General features: G+C 45.5%; 1 protein-coding gene across 1 annotated transcript; it reads left to right on the forward strand.

Annotated features, from left to right (window-relative positions):
• Positions 1-11,850: 11,850 nt before the first annotated feature.
• Positions 11,851-13,627, forward strand: PtA15_14A407 (uncharacterized protein; the record flags this gene model as incomplete). The annotated part of the gene is made up of 5 exons (XM_053163120.1): positions 11,851-12,193; positions 12,275-12,630; positions 12,698-13,275; positions 13,357-13,458; positions 13,621-13,627. 5 exons carry the CDS (start codon positions 11,851-11,853, stop codon positions 13,625-13,627), a joined length of 1,386 nt encoding a protein of 461 aa, XP_053027078.1.
• Positions 13,628-14,358: the final 731 nt, after the last annotated feature.

The following is a 14,358-nucleotide window of genomic DNA, read 5'->3' on the forward strand; positions in this document are numbered from 1 at the left end:
AATTCAGAGAAAACAATTATTGCAATTACTTTTTGACAATAAATCAGCCTTTGCCACTATAGAAGAGCCATTCGGCGCAATTAAAGGGCATGAGGTTAAGACTTTAAGTATTGATAGACCTTATCCTCCAGTACTTCGTAAAGCACCATATCCTGCTAGTCCTAGAAGCAGAGAAGCTTTAGAAGAACATATACAGGCTCTACTTAAACTCAAAGTAATTAGAAAAGTGGGAGCAAATGAATTAGTTGATATAACTACACCAGTTATTATTGCCTGGCATAACAACAAGTCAAGACTAGTAGGAGACTTTAGAGCACTTAACACCTATACTAATCCTGACAGGTATCCTATGCCTAAAATTATGGAATCCTTGAGTAAACTTCACAACTCTAAATACATCACTTGTATGGATGTACTTAAAGGATTCCATCAAAATGTTATTCACCCAGACAGCAGACAATTTTTGAGAATTGTCTGCCACCTAGGTGTATTTGAATATTTGCGTATGACTTTTGGTATTAAAAATGCACCATCTCATTTTCAGAGAATGATGGATAATGAATTTGCTAATGAATTGAATCAGCTTTGGCTCATCATCTACATAGATGATATTATTGTTTTCTCTGATAATTGGAATGATCATTTGTGCAGATTGAAAATATTCCTAAACAAAGTCACTAGAATGAATATGAAAATTTCACTTTCCAAGTGTCAATTTGGTTTTTCTGTGTTCAAAGCCTTGGCACACATTGTTAGTGGACTTTCTCTAGGAATTGACAAGTACAGAGTGGCTGCAGTTCTTTTGAAACCTATACCACAAAACTTAAAAGAAATGCAAATGTTTTTAGGTTTTGCAGGATATTACAGGTTACACAATCAGAATTTTGGCGCTATGGCGTCCAGCCTTTATAAACTATGTAGTCCTAGTGTAGTTTTTGAAATGACAGCAGAACGCGTAGCCGCTTATGAAGCAATTAAATTTGCTTTAACAAATGCTCCTTTGCTCTTTCATCCAGATCCTAAGTTACGCTTCATATTGTACGTCAAAGCGTGCATGGAAGGAATAGGAGCAGCATTGCACCAAATCCAAATAATTGATGATAAACCTATTGAAGGGGCCATTTGCTTTATTTCCAGACAACTCAAAGACTCAGAAAAAAAGTATGGAGCTTCTCAACTAGAGTGTCTTTGTTTAGTCTGGGCCCTTGATAAGCTTTATTATTACTTAGATGGTTGTGAATTTGACGTCATCACAGATTGTATTGCACTAAGGTCTTTAGTCAATATGAAAACACCAAATAGACACATGCTAAGATGGCAAATTTCCCTCCAAGAATGGCGTGGTTCTATGACTATAATTCACAGGGATGGTATTATCCATAAAAATGCTGATGGACTCTCTAGATGGGCTCTTCCAAATAATTCAGATAATCCAGCCTATGATGCAGAAGATGAAGAAACAGCTGTTCCAGTTACATCTATCCTGCCTTTTCCCATGAGAATGTCTGAGTGTCTTGCTAATTGGGCCTTACCCAATGATGAAAATAATCCTGCCTTTGAAGAAGAGATTATTGATGACACTCAACCAATAATGGCAGTTTCTGTATCAGGTTTAGCAAGCTCCTTCTGGGATTTGATTGAGAAAAGCTATGAGTCCAACAAAAACACAGCTATTCTTCTCCAGTTGCTTAAATCCAAACATTCAGATCAAGGTCTTGTAGAAAAACTTGAGGGAGTCTGGAAGAAGCATTTTTTAGAAGAAAGATTTGTACTCTTAGATGGTTTATTGTACCACAGAAGAGAACACAATTCTTCAGTAGTACTCATCTCAGATGATCACAAGAGTATTATTTTGAATGAATGTCATGACAGCATTACTGCTGGACACTTTTCCAAAGAAAGAACCATCAACAGAGTACAAGGTTTGGCTTGGTGGCCTGAATGGCGAAACCAAGGTTCTCAGTACTGTGACTCCTGTGACAGATGTCAGAAAGCAAATAGGTCTACAGGTAAAAAACTTGGTCTTTTACAAACTATTGAGGAGCCTAAAGGAAGATGGGAAGTCATTAACATGGACTTTGTTACGGCACTTCCCCCTGCAGGATCAGAAAGCTATAATGCTGTCCTAGTAGTTTGTGACAGATTCTCCAAGAGAGCCAGATTCTTACCATGTTATAAGGATAGTAGTGCTATGGACATAGCTTTGGTTTTCTGGAACAACATTGTTAGTGATGTTGGTTGTCCTAGAGTAATTATTAGTGACAGAGATCCAAAATTTACGTCAGACTTCTGGCAAAATTTGTTTGAAATCCTTGGAACCAAATTGGCATTTTCAACTGCTTACCACCCTCAAACAGATGGTTTGGCTGAAAGGATGATCCAAACTTTAGAGGATATGATTAGGAGATATTGTGCCTATGGAGTAGATTTCAAGACCAGTGATGGATATACACATGACTGGGTATCTCTTTTGCCTGCTCTAAAATTTGCTTATAATTCAAGCAAACATTCCACAACAGGAATCACTCCTTTTGAGCTTGAAAGAGGTTGGATCCCAAATATGCCTAAGGATTTCTTGCTCTCTAAAACCATTGCTTTACACCCTAGCTCTGAGTGTTTCCAGAAAATGATGTTTCAAGCAGGAGAACAAGCAGCTACATGTGTTAAAGAAGCAACTGAATACAACAAAGAACGCTGGGATAAGACCCATAAAGACCATAACCTAGAAATAGGAGACAGAGTTCTTATCTCAACTGTAAACTTTAGCAACCTGGGAGGACCAAGAAAGTTAAAAGATGCTTTTATTGGCCCTTTTGTTATTAAAGGCTTTCATGGGAGAAATGCTGTAGAAGTTATTTTGTCTGAAGAATTTAATCAGAGACACCCTACTTTTCCAATTAGCTTGTGTAAAAAGTACATTGACCCTGATAAAAACTCTGTGAGAACTTCTACAGTACCAGTTGTTCCACCAATTGAAGTGGACCAAAGTTCAAAATTGCCCCTCAAAATTTTAAAAGAAAAGACTGTAAGAAAGCAAGGAAAAGATTGCAAGTTGTTTTTAGTGAGGTTCAAGAATAGCCAACCAGATGAAGATCTATGGCTAAAACCTGAAAATATCAACAACAGCCAAGTCTTGCTTAGACAATTTAGAGCTTCCAAAAGGTCTAAAAATTCCTCTTGAAGAGTAATTTTTTTGGTGGGGGCGAATGTCAGACACTGAGACACTAAGTCCATGTGTCTACAATGTTTAGGACATGTCTTATAACCTAATGGTTAAAGACTTCTTTAATAATTGACTCTTGTACATGAAGTCAAGAGTTCAATTCCCTGTCATTACATTAATTATGTCCCTTTTCTTCCTATGTACTATTATTATGTACTTATTACATATTTCACATTCTTTTGAATATGTAATTAAACCTTATTTCACACTGATTACATATTTGTACATACAGAGAGAGATAATCTTATCTCTCTGTGTATTTATCCTGATTAAGCTCAAAGTATGTACAAATGGGGAGATTACATACCCATTTATGTAAATCCCCTTCTGAATTCCGTGATCACTCCTCCTTGGAGTTAAGGATCTCTCAGGACCTTGACTCAAAGGAGGGAGCTGATCCCTGCAATATAAAAAGGGAGGTCTCTCACCTGTAGAGATTCTCCCACCAAGATTATTGCCATACAAACCCGTGTACCTTACTGAAAATACAGTGAGTGGGGTTTTTACATAGTCTACTAACCATCTTCTTCCTTTACAGCCCTTTCTCTCTCTTCGTGTATCTCTACCCTAGGTACAGGTGTTATTATCACACCTGTAACCTAGAAGATAAGTGAGTTCCTCCTTATACCGCAACGGCGCTTGGCTTGATTTTCGCCGCGTCCCCTTACACACGTAAGGGTGCCAGTCCCTCCGCCTCTCGGCGTTGAGTTGGACTTTATTCCACTGGCTTTCCAGCTATAGTGTGACCATTCTCCGCTTGCCGCTACTTCTCCGCCGCGGCCCACGAGCTAAAACCCATCAGAGTTACGTCACATAAGAGACGAACCCTGACACTGGTGGCGGCCTCACTTGGAGCGTCTGCGTCTGTGGCTGCGGCTGCAAAGGAGTTCCTTGGTAATGTTGGCTCTCTAGGCGCGGCTGGGATTGATGTTGAGGTTGAAACTGAGCCTGTTTGGAGGGGATAGGACCCTGGAACTCCTGCGCTACAGCTCGTAGTTGAGAACCCGTGGGTTCCGGCGTTGGCGTCGCTAGAATGGGTTGCTGACTGGCGTGCAGCACTGTGGCTAGCTGCGAATGAGGCCGGGATACTTGCGCCGTGGAGTTCTGCGGACCTAGGCCGTTGTTCTGGTTCATTAGAGAGGCTTCCAGGTTGTGTAGCTCGTCTCTGGGTATCCATTCTTGACAGAGACGGATACCATCGTTCCTCCCAACTAGTTCTATTATCATCTCCTGCGTCATAGAGGCTTGGGAGAGGAGGCGCCTCATGGTTAACGTGTTCTGCGCCTCCCTGGCGCGAACAAATAGGTCGAATTGTTCGTTGAACATGCTGATGAGGCTGGAAAGCTCTTCCTCTTCCGGGATAAGGTCCATGGGACCGGAGGACGCCTCCCGTCGAGGGCTCTGAGTGTACGGAATGAGGGCTAGATTGGGCGGCGCCGTTGATCTCATGCCCTCTGGGTTGGTAGGCTGGGAGGGCGGTTGACTCGTCGGAGGAAGGTTCACCGTCAAGTCTATCTGTTCCCTGTCAATAGGCCGCGGAACTGGCGTGGATCTGCTCGACGCTAGGGCTATGGATGTTTCCCTCGGCTGGTATAGGGCTGGAGGGATCCCGGTATCTGGGGGGAGCAGCTCCTCTTCCGGGAGCTTGAGGAAATCCTCCTGTAGTTCCAGCAAGACTGCTTCTAGCCCTTTGAAGCCGTTCTTTGGCGGCTGGGCTAAGGCGGTACCGGTGGCGGAGCTCTTCGGAGAGGTCTCGGCCATTTCTAAGGTGAGGAGGCATGATGATTATGTGTAAGAAGGGAGGGTAATTAAGCAATAAAAATGAGGATTAAGAGTTGTTCAAGGTTAAATACCTGAAGATTTGGATTTAGCGGAAATCCTTTTGCTTTTCCTAGTAGTAGAGGACGCTTTCTTCTTGTTTTCTCTTGCGCTTGACTTTGCTGAGGGATTAGAAGTCCACTCGGCTATGTTGACGGGAGCTACGGTCTTCTTTCGGCGAGTTTTTGGAGCACTGGCAGTAGCTATGGGCGTCCAAGAGGTACTACTGATCAAGTTACTGTTGCGGGGATGTGCTACTACTTTGTCGTCGTAGTTTTCTTTGTCTGCGCTAGTCTGCGCCGTCAAGAATTTTTTTGCGGTCAACTGCGGTAATTGTAGATAAGAAGCAGGAGAATCTTTTGAGCGCACTCCTTTTTTCGCTATCTCTTCTTGATCCGAAGATATAGAGGGTTCTGGGGAGGATAAGTCCGATGAAGGGATAAATAGCGGCGCGGAGGAGTCGCAATTCTGCACTTTCACGAGTACACAGTGCGTAAAAAAAAATTTCAAGGGTTCAGTTAGGAAATTTATCAATATAAAAGTAATTTTGGATAATTTTAGAAGAATTTTAGCGTTAGTAGGATATGTAGAAAATTTTTTAAAGTGAATTTTTCGAATTTTTTAAGAGTTTTTTGTTTGATTTGGTCAGGATGATCAGTCCTTTGGCTTTATAGCAGTCTAGAATTATGAAAGGTGAGTAATTTTCCCGATGAGGCCCCCAATTGTGAGCCTGAGTCTCTATAGTGACAACAGGACACAAGAAATGGAGGGGGCAATAGTTGGATTTCTTGGGATAAAGAAACTACAACTATAAGAGAAAAAGAGGAAGAGAGAGAGAAACCAAGCAGGATAAGGAAAAAGAGGAGTACTAGGTTATTCTAGTGGGAATGCACGTCCACTGGCAATGCTACTCTTCTTAAGAGTGCTGCTAATCTGTGCTAGAAGTGCCACAGCTTCCTCTCAGGAGGGTATCTGGATTAGATAAGTTTAATCCAGCCACAATTTTTTAGCTTCCTTCTGGATAGTCAAGGTTCTTAAAGGGAAACCTGAGGGACAGCCCTGAACCTAGATTTTGAGGCAAAGGCCAAATGATAATAAGGGACAGCCCTGTGATCAAGATAGAGGCAAAGGCCTGTGGATTTAGAGGGACAGCCCTGTGATCAAGAAGAAGGCAAAACCAGAAGAAAGAGCAAATCAAGAAAGACACAGAGTTGTACCTCTGAGATAAACAAGGTTCAGTGAAAGAGGTTACTTACTGTCAATATCCTAGGCGCCTGTGACGGTAGGTATACTGGGAGTATAGTAGGCTCTTTGGTGGTGATCCTGGAGTTATCTGGGTGGTGGTTCTGGTGTGCTGAAGTCTGTAGATCCGCCTCAGGCAAGGGGGATCCTGACTACAAAGATTTTCACAGTTTGCTTATGTAATTTACATATGTACATGTGGTTTGGCGCGCCTGGTAGCGCTGACACGTCACAACTGCGCAAGCGCGCCACAACTCAATAACTCAGGGAAGGAGTATGGTTACAATGAATTGATAAGTTGTAACTAGGATTAAAATTGCATGAGAAAACAGAATATGAAGTCAAAACAAGTTTATCTCTTAAGATGAAAAAGATATAAAGTAATTTATATGTAACAAAGGTAGAACAGGCAGCTTTTAGGTCAGCTGTGATGACTCTAAGGCTGACACCGGTCAACAAGAGGAGGTGTGAGTCCCTGAATGGCCGGTAAAGACTGGTCATCAAGAGGAGTAGCACCTCCCCTCAATGACCGGTGTAAGACTCAAAAGTGTTCCTGAGAACCTTTTGCTGAATGGAGAAGGGGATGATGGAGGTGCAAACTCTGCCCTTCCATGCTATCAGTCAACAAGACCCACCAAGCTAAGCTTGGCAAGTTTTAATCAAATGATAGGTCTGGTCTAGTTCCAGATGAAGTTGTTCAATGACAGGTATGTGAGAGTTGAGAGTGAGTTCAGTAGTTATTTGCAAATATGAGGGTTGTGGTGAGGTATAGATGTGATGGTAAGTGTGAAGGTGGTATGTAAATAACTGGGGAGTACTGAGCTGAGGAGCTGACAACTGGGGAGGAGAGAGCTCCTTATATAGACAGAAGTGGAGCCCCAGAGGGCTTGTGGGTTAGGGTTTCAGCTGATCTGGACAACAGGGTGAGGGATTTTAGCTGGTGGGAGTAGATACAAATGATGTCATACTGTGTCAGGGGTACATAAATGATGTCATAAGAATGCAGTAGGGCCGCATGAAGGCTGCGTAAAGTGACCGTAGACTGCATGATTTGACAGGTGGATGCAGGGGGTGCATAAATGAAGTCTGAGGCTGCAGAGTCAGTGTGTGATGACATCATAATATGGAAATAGAAGAGTACTTGATAATATGTAATGACTATAGTCTGATGGGGAGATGTATGCTTGTATCCTGTGATGTTTATAAGCATAATACTGTGATCCTTGACTTGAGGCTTGTGACAGGCTGGTGACTGGGTATGCTGAACGTGTGATGGGTGTCCATTGTCCAAGGGCCTGTAGGTTCCAATCCAGAGGGGCTCCAGTGACGCTTCCAGTGGTGACTAGGGGTAAAATTGGCTGTAGAATCCATTTCTGGGGTCCATTTGATGGTATCTTGAGGCCTAGTATGAGTAATTATGTGGCATAGAAAAAACTTTTTATTTTTCCACTTTTCCGTCTACCACACCGGTACAAACTGGTCATCCAGAGAAGTTGTTAGCACCTCCTCTCAATGACAAGTCAGACCAGTCATCAAGAGGAGATGTTATTCCCCTTGATGTCTGGCACAGACCGGTCATCAAGAGGAGATGTCACTCCCCTCAATGACCGGTGATGGCCGGTCATCAAGAGGAGGTTATATTACACTTGATGACCAGTCTGTGCCGGTCATTGGGAGGTGTGACTGATGACCGGTCCATGCCGGTCATTGAGAGGTGTGAGTCCCCTCAATAACCAGTCCGACCAATCATTGAGAGGTGTGATTGCTGTGGGCACTCCAAAAAAAAGGAGATTTGGAGTGCACCCCAATGCACTCCCTTTGGTATTTGGCAGCTGGAGTGCAAAGCCAAATTCCTTCACTGAAAAGGTGAAGTGCTTGGGCTTGCACTCCATTTTTTTTGGAGTGCATCTAGCTGCACTCCCCTGTATTGGTCAATCTTGGAGTACCTAGTTGTGTACTCCAATAAACATGGAGTGCCCATCTGGGGACTCCATGTTTTGGGAGTACAAAATCAAGGCACTCCAACTTTTTTGGAGTGCTGGCTCCCCAAAGCCAAAAATGGGGAGTGCACAAAGTAAAAGTTTGGAGTGCATTTAGGCTGACACCTTTCTTTTTGAGGGGCTGGGTACCCAAACGCTGAAGTCTCAGCAGGTGAAAAGTCCCCGGGGTGGGCTATGGGGGTAGCAGGTGCCTTTTTTTGGATCAATATTAGAGATTGCCCGTGGGTACCCGTGGGGGGTACCCGGTATCCGTGGGCGGGTACCCGCCAGCCCTTGGCGGGTACCCACCCGCGGGTGTGCGGGTCCGGGTATGTAAATTTTGGATGGCGGGTACCCGTCCAGGTACCCGCTCCAAAAGGTCTGGAGACAAGCAGTCGCGGACAACCTTTTGCAGCGTGATCATGGCCCCCGTAACCTAACCCTCTCGGTGTCCAGCACATGCTGGACACCAAGAGGGCATACACTCTTGATGTCCGGCACAGACCGGACATCGAGAGGGTGTATGTATGCCCTCTCAATGTCCGGTATTTGCTGGACACCGAGGGGGCATACACTCTCGATGTCCGGCACAGAGGGGACATCGGGAGGGTGTATGTACATATGCCCTCTCGATGTCCGGTCTGTGCTGGACACCGAGAGGGCATACACTCTTGATGTCCGGCCCAGACCGGACATCGAGAATTCACACGCAGACATCCCTCTCGATATCCGGCCCAGACCGCGCACCGAGAGGGTATATACACCCTCGATGACGGTCTATGCCGGCTTCGAGGGTGGTGTAAACTCTTGGTCCGGCACAGACCGGACATTGGGAGGGTAAACACACACCCTCTTGATGTCCGTCTGTGCCATCGAGACTGTATGCCCTCTCGGTGTCCAGCACAGACCGGACATCGAGAGGGCATATGTACATACACCCTCCCGATGTCCGCTCTGTGCCGGACATCGAGAGGGTATATGCACCCTTGATGACCGGCCTGTGTCGGTCATCAAGAGGTTACACCACCCTCGAAGCTGGCATAGACCGGCTAGAGGGTTGAATCGTAGGTGGTACCCGTGATACCCGCCACGGGTACCGCCGGTACCCGCCCTACGGGTTCCGGGTCCGGGTATCTAAATATGCCCAAAATGACCGCAGGTACCCGTACCCGCCACGGGTACCCGGGTCCACTCGGTGATCTCTAATTAATATTATGATTTTTTCTACATGATAAGGACACCTCCGAAAAATCCAAATTTTTTTGGAGAGGGCAGTTAAGACCCCCTCTTTTGATCCATCAAAAAGAAATTGGGGAAAATCCTCTCCTTCTTTTGTGGGAATTTGCTGTGCGCGAAGTATTTCTCCGCTTGCGAGCACAGCGGGCTCAACGTTGGGGGACGGTCAATTCTGTGCGCAAAGAGTTTTTTGCTGCTGCACAAAGTAGGTCCGTACATATATATTTCCCGGATTATATTGGTGCCAAACAGGGCCTTACTATTCAATATTCACCAGAGGATTATAATCCCAAAAATATAACTTGTTATTTCTACCTTCTTCTTCTTGTTTTTGAAGTTAGGTTGACTATGTTGGCTAGAATAAACATCCTTGAAAAAGGTGCTGAAGACAAGAAGTTGTGGATGTTTGGCTGGATGTTCAAGGTTGCTGTTAGAAATGAAGATATCAGAATGCAAAATGTTTTCACATTGATGATCTAAAATATTTGTCAAAGTCTTATGCTGTAGCCCACGCTTCTACTTGAGCTCCCTGAAGTCTGCCTGGTGACCTGCTGGAAATCCCTCCGGTTTTGGTAATCATGTTCCCTTGCTGCAAAGAACCGCCCCAGATGACTCAAATCAGCCAGTTCATCTTCCAGACTCATATAATTACCCCATTCATGTGCCTATTTATCAAATCAAATCACATTTTTCAGACATCAAAGCCAATACAAAATACCAGTTGATCTAGAACAGTATGCAGCTTACGCCTGTAGGGCTTGTGCCCAGCAGCGACTGGCCTAAAGATGCTTCCCTAAGAGGCATGAGAATGGTGGCGTAAATCACTCGCTCCTCCTCAGATCCACGCCCTGCAGCCAACTCTGGATCTTCTGCTCGGCAGGTAGGACATGTCACCTGATTTTTGCGCCATGTTTCTAGACAACTTCGATGAAAGATGTGAGTACAACTTGGCCATTTGAGGCGGCCATCCTGATCACCTAATTCTTCAAGACATATTACACATATATCGTCTTGCTCCTAGAATCAGCACCCACATGATAGGAAACAGATGATTATTGTTTTACCTTCTTGTACGACCTTAGCATATTCTATTGTGAGATCAAATCCTTTGCTCACAGAATCTGCGCTTTGATTGACAGTACAAGTAGGACATAAAGATGCTTGATTGTATGAGGTATCCACCCAACCTTCATGGCCACATAATCTGGCTTCCAGCTGTTAGACACATCACTCCCATCATGAAAAAAAAAAACTATGAAATCTGGCAAATTTTTGCGGAATGCTCATGAAGAAAGACGGATATAACTGACAGGACTAGTAGTAGTAGCAGTCGACCCGAAAGGATTCAGCCATTTGACGCCCGACGTCCGATTTGAGCTGCGGGTAAATTTCTGCTTGAGTGATTGGAGTGATTGGCCGAATTTTCTAAGAGTATTTGACGAGCCTCCTTGCTCAAACGGAAGCCCATAAACGAGTCTTGCTATTAGTTGAAAAAGCTTTGGTGAGAAAGGAGAATAATCCAAATCAACAAAAAACGACATTTTTCCAATCATGAGGATGATTATTTTACCACAAACAGCCTCAAGCCGTAAATCATAAGTGGTAGGATTTATGTGGCAAAACCGCGCGAAAACTGTGTACGATCAAATCGGTTGATGAGAGCGATGCGGAGAGAAGAGATAGGGATCCATCCATCCTTAGCTTAACAATGCCCCTCGAACGGAGGGTCCGTGGTAAGGGCGGCTTCCCCGCTAGTGCCAATGCTACACAGCGAGATATGGAATGCATCCGAACGTGACCTTTTTGTGTCAAGAGACCAGAATTGAGGCAAGTTTGCATTTGCGGCGTCTGCACGTCAGAAGGAGTTGTTCATGGGATTATCAAGCCTTGCACCCCTTTTGTGCAACTTGTGTTACGATGTTTACTGCGTAGCTGGCGGAGAACTGGCCCCATTTTAAAGCCTGACTCTTGATCAAGTGATCAGAGTTGCTACTCAAAATGTGTTTCCAACCCAAATGGTATTCTTTGTTTACGTGTAGTGTCAGGCGGGGATTTCCCCAGTGCCACCGCCAGCCACCACCGCGACCCGAGTCACAAAGCCCCGGCTGGCTTCCCGAATCCCGACCCGGTTGTGATCACAGCCGGCTTCTGCTTTGAACGGGAACCATGAACGTGAAGAACGGGAGCCGTGAACAAAAGGGCGGGAACCGTGAACATGAAGACCGTGAACCTCGGGCCGTGTGCAGGGTGGTGCTGTGACAGGGATGTGACATGTTCCGCCAGCCCATCACACCACTTGAGCGGAAACTCACCAGCCACGAAAAACCCACCAGAAGCCAAGAACCGCCCACGATGACCCCGTCGAGCCTGCTTGTCCTGGCCGGACTGCTACTATCCACCAGCCTCGCCAACGGACAACTGGCCGCAACCCTGTTTCTGGACGAACCAGGCCGAGGAGCAGCTGACCAGCCCCAGCCGAGCGCCCAGCTGTCGACTTCTGAACTCAATGCGATCCTCTCTCACAAGCTAAACATCTCCCAATTCGAAAACCTCCCTGCCTCCCTCCATCCAACCACCCAAAAATCTCAGCTTGTTCTCGGTAACCCCCACTCCGACCTGCCCCTCTCTGGAGATCATCCCTCGGCCTCTGCAACACCCAAGCTGTTTATCGCGCTCTATGGCAACGATGGTCAGAGTTGAGTACTCCGAGATACAAGCTGTCTACTTGTATTCTCTTGGCTGACTGAGCTGGGTGATAACCATGATCGATTTGCAGCCATCCTGCCGGCCGAATTTCTCGCGCGATCGCTGAGGTTCAGCGTGCCCAACCCACCAGAAACACTGAGTTTTGATGCACTGATCTCGGTCTACATCGGCCGGATAATCGACAGTCTGCATTTACCGATCGACTCGATTCCCGGTGTCAAAGACTTCATCCAGGCTTACCACGATGGGATGGGCCTCCCACTCGCTCAAAACCTGCTCGATTGGGCCGCCGATTGGCCGGATTCAATCCCCAGTTGGACCCGCTGGGCTGCTGATCTTTCTCAATCTTCTAAAAATTTTCCTGAGTCTATCGAACCCGAAACTAAGTTCAGTCAGGCCATCAAGGAATATGGTACCCTAGATGGCGTCAGTCCCCACTACCCCTCGATCACTCACAAGAGTTTACCCTAACATTCGTTCTTTCCATCGACAGCCGGCGTATCAAATAATGGATGACCTCAAAACGCTTGATAAATATTTACAAAACGGTACTCCGGGGCCGATCACATTTATGCGTTTAGCAGGACTCCAAGAAGTGCGTCGACGATATGGGGAGAGTTCGATCCAGTACCGGACAAGTATCACCGCGATCCAGGGATTATTGAGAGCGGTGATAGAGGCAGGGGGTGTGTCGGGGAAGGAGACGATAGTGATCGGGATACCAGGCCAACTGGTGCATGCTCGCCTGGGCAAACGGACCGAGCTGTCGATTCTGTCTCCATTCAAGACCTCCGAGCAGAGCTTTGTCCGCCGCGAACTCATCGACCGTCGCCGATCTATCTTCGGATCCCAGTCCATCCCCATCATCCCTAGCAGTCGTAAATGCTTCCCCACTAAGACCGAGTGCCAATCCGCCTCTGATGCTTGTAACGGACACGGGCAATGCGTCCAGGGCCAGAAAACCTCCGGCGGGAAATGCTTCGTTTGCGCCTGTGAGAAATCTAGAGACGTTAAGACTGGTAAGGTCACTTATTGGTCCGGCGATACCTGCCAGAAACAAGATATCTCCAGGTCTGTCGTCCCCCCTTTCTCTCTCTTCTCCACTAAAAATGGACTACTTTTGCTGACCCCTGGACACGTGGCTTTCTGTAGTGGGTTTGTCTTGTTGGTTGGATCTGCTTTCCTCCTTATCGTCTTATTCGCCCTCGCAATTCGTCTATTAGCCTCCGTTGGCTCCGAAAACTTGCCCCAGCAGTTAGCGTCTATTAACGGCCATAGCAAAAAAATCGACTGATCTCTCTTCTCTGCTGTCTCCTTTTTTTCTCTCTTCTTTTTCTTAGTTCGACAATCAAAACTTTTTAGATTATTTCTTTTGTCTTTCCTCTGCTTTCCTTTGTGGTTTTTTGTTTTCGCGAGTTACTGAAAATTGTACTAAGAAACTTTCCGTTCTTTTGATAATAAATAACATTTGCAACAGACAACAACAATGTGAATTCTGGTGCATAGGTCATGTCACACGTAGAAATGAAATACTAGTTTTTTTTAACCAAGCATCTAGAAGAAAGGGAAGTAGAGGGACTTTGTTATTCATACCTAGAGAACCATATTATTAGACGACCTTGTCCATGTTTTGAAATGTTCTGGCGGGCTAGACATCTCTCAGTCTCCGTTACCATCCTCCATCTTGGCTCTTCACTCTCATCCGACCTCTCGAATCAATTCAAAACAGGGCTGCAAAACGACCTTCACTTGCTTTGCTTAAAAAAAAAGGTAGGGTACATAAACATTATCTTGAGGGCTGGATACACACATGACTGGGAAAACTCATGCAGCTGGATGATGGTTCGTCAGCCTCGTCTAAGAAAAACAGATGGATGGCACCACCAGAAACCAGATGGCTGGATACGATTATAGTGTGTCTGATGCTGACGCCTAAATATCTGCAGGGAGTGGGTGGGACTTGATGAGGATGACATAAAATACGTGTGCATTTTTTGAAGCACTGGCTCGCTCGCTCAGCTAAATAGTCGTGGCTCGACGAGACCGATGTCCAGGACTTGAGAGGACGCTGAATATAGTGTTTCCCTTGAGATTGACTTATAGGGGCTCATGTTCCGGCTTTGCCATCATAACCAAATCTATTCTTTGACGTAG

The sequence above is a fragment of the Puccinia triticina genome, chromosome 14A, assembly GCF_026914185.1.
Source record: "Puccinia triticina chromosome 14A, complete sequence".
Classification (NCBI taxonomy): Eukaryota; Fungi; Basidiomycota; class Pucciniomycetes; order Pucciniales; family Pucciniaceae; genus Puccinia; species Puccinia triticina.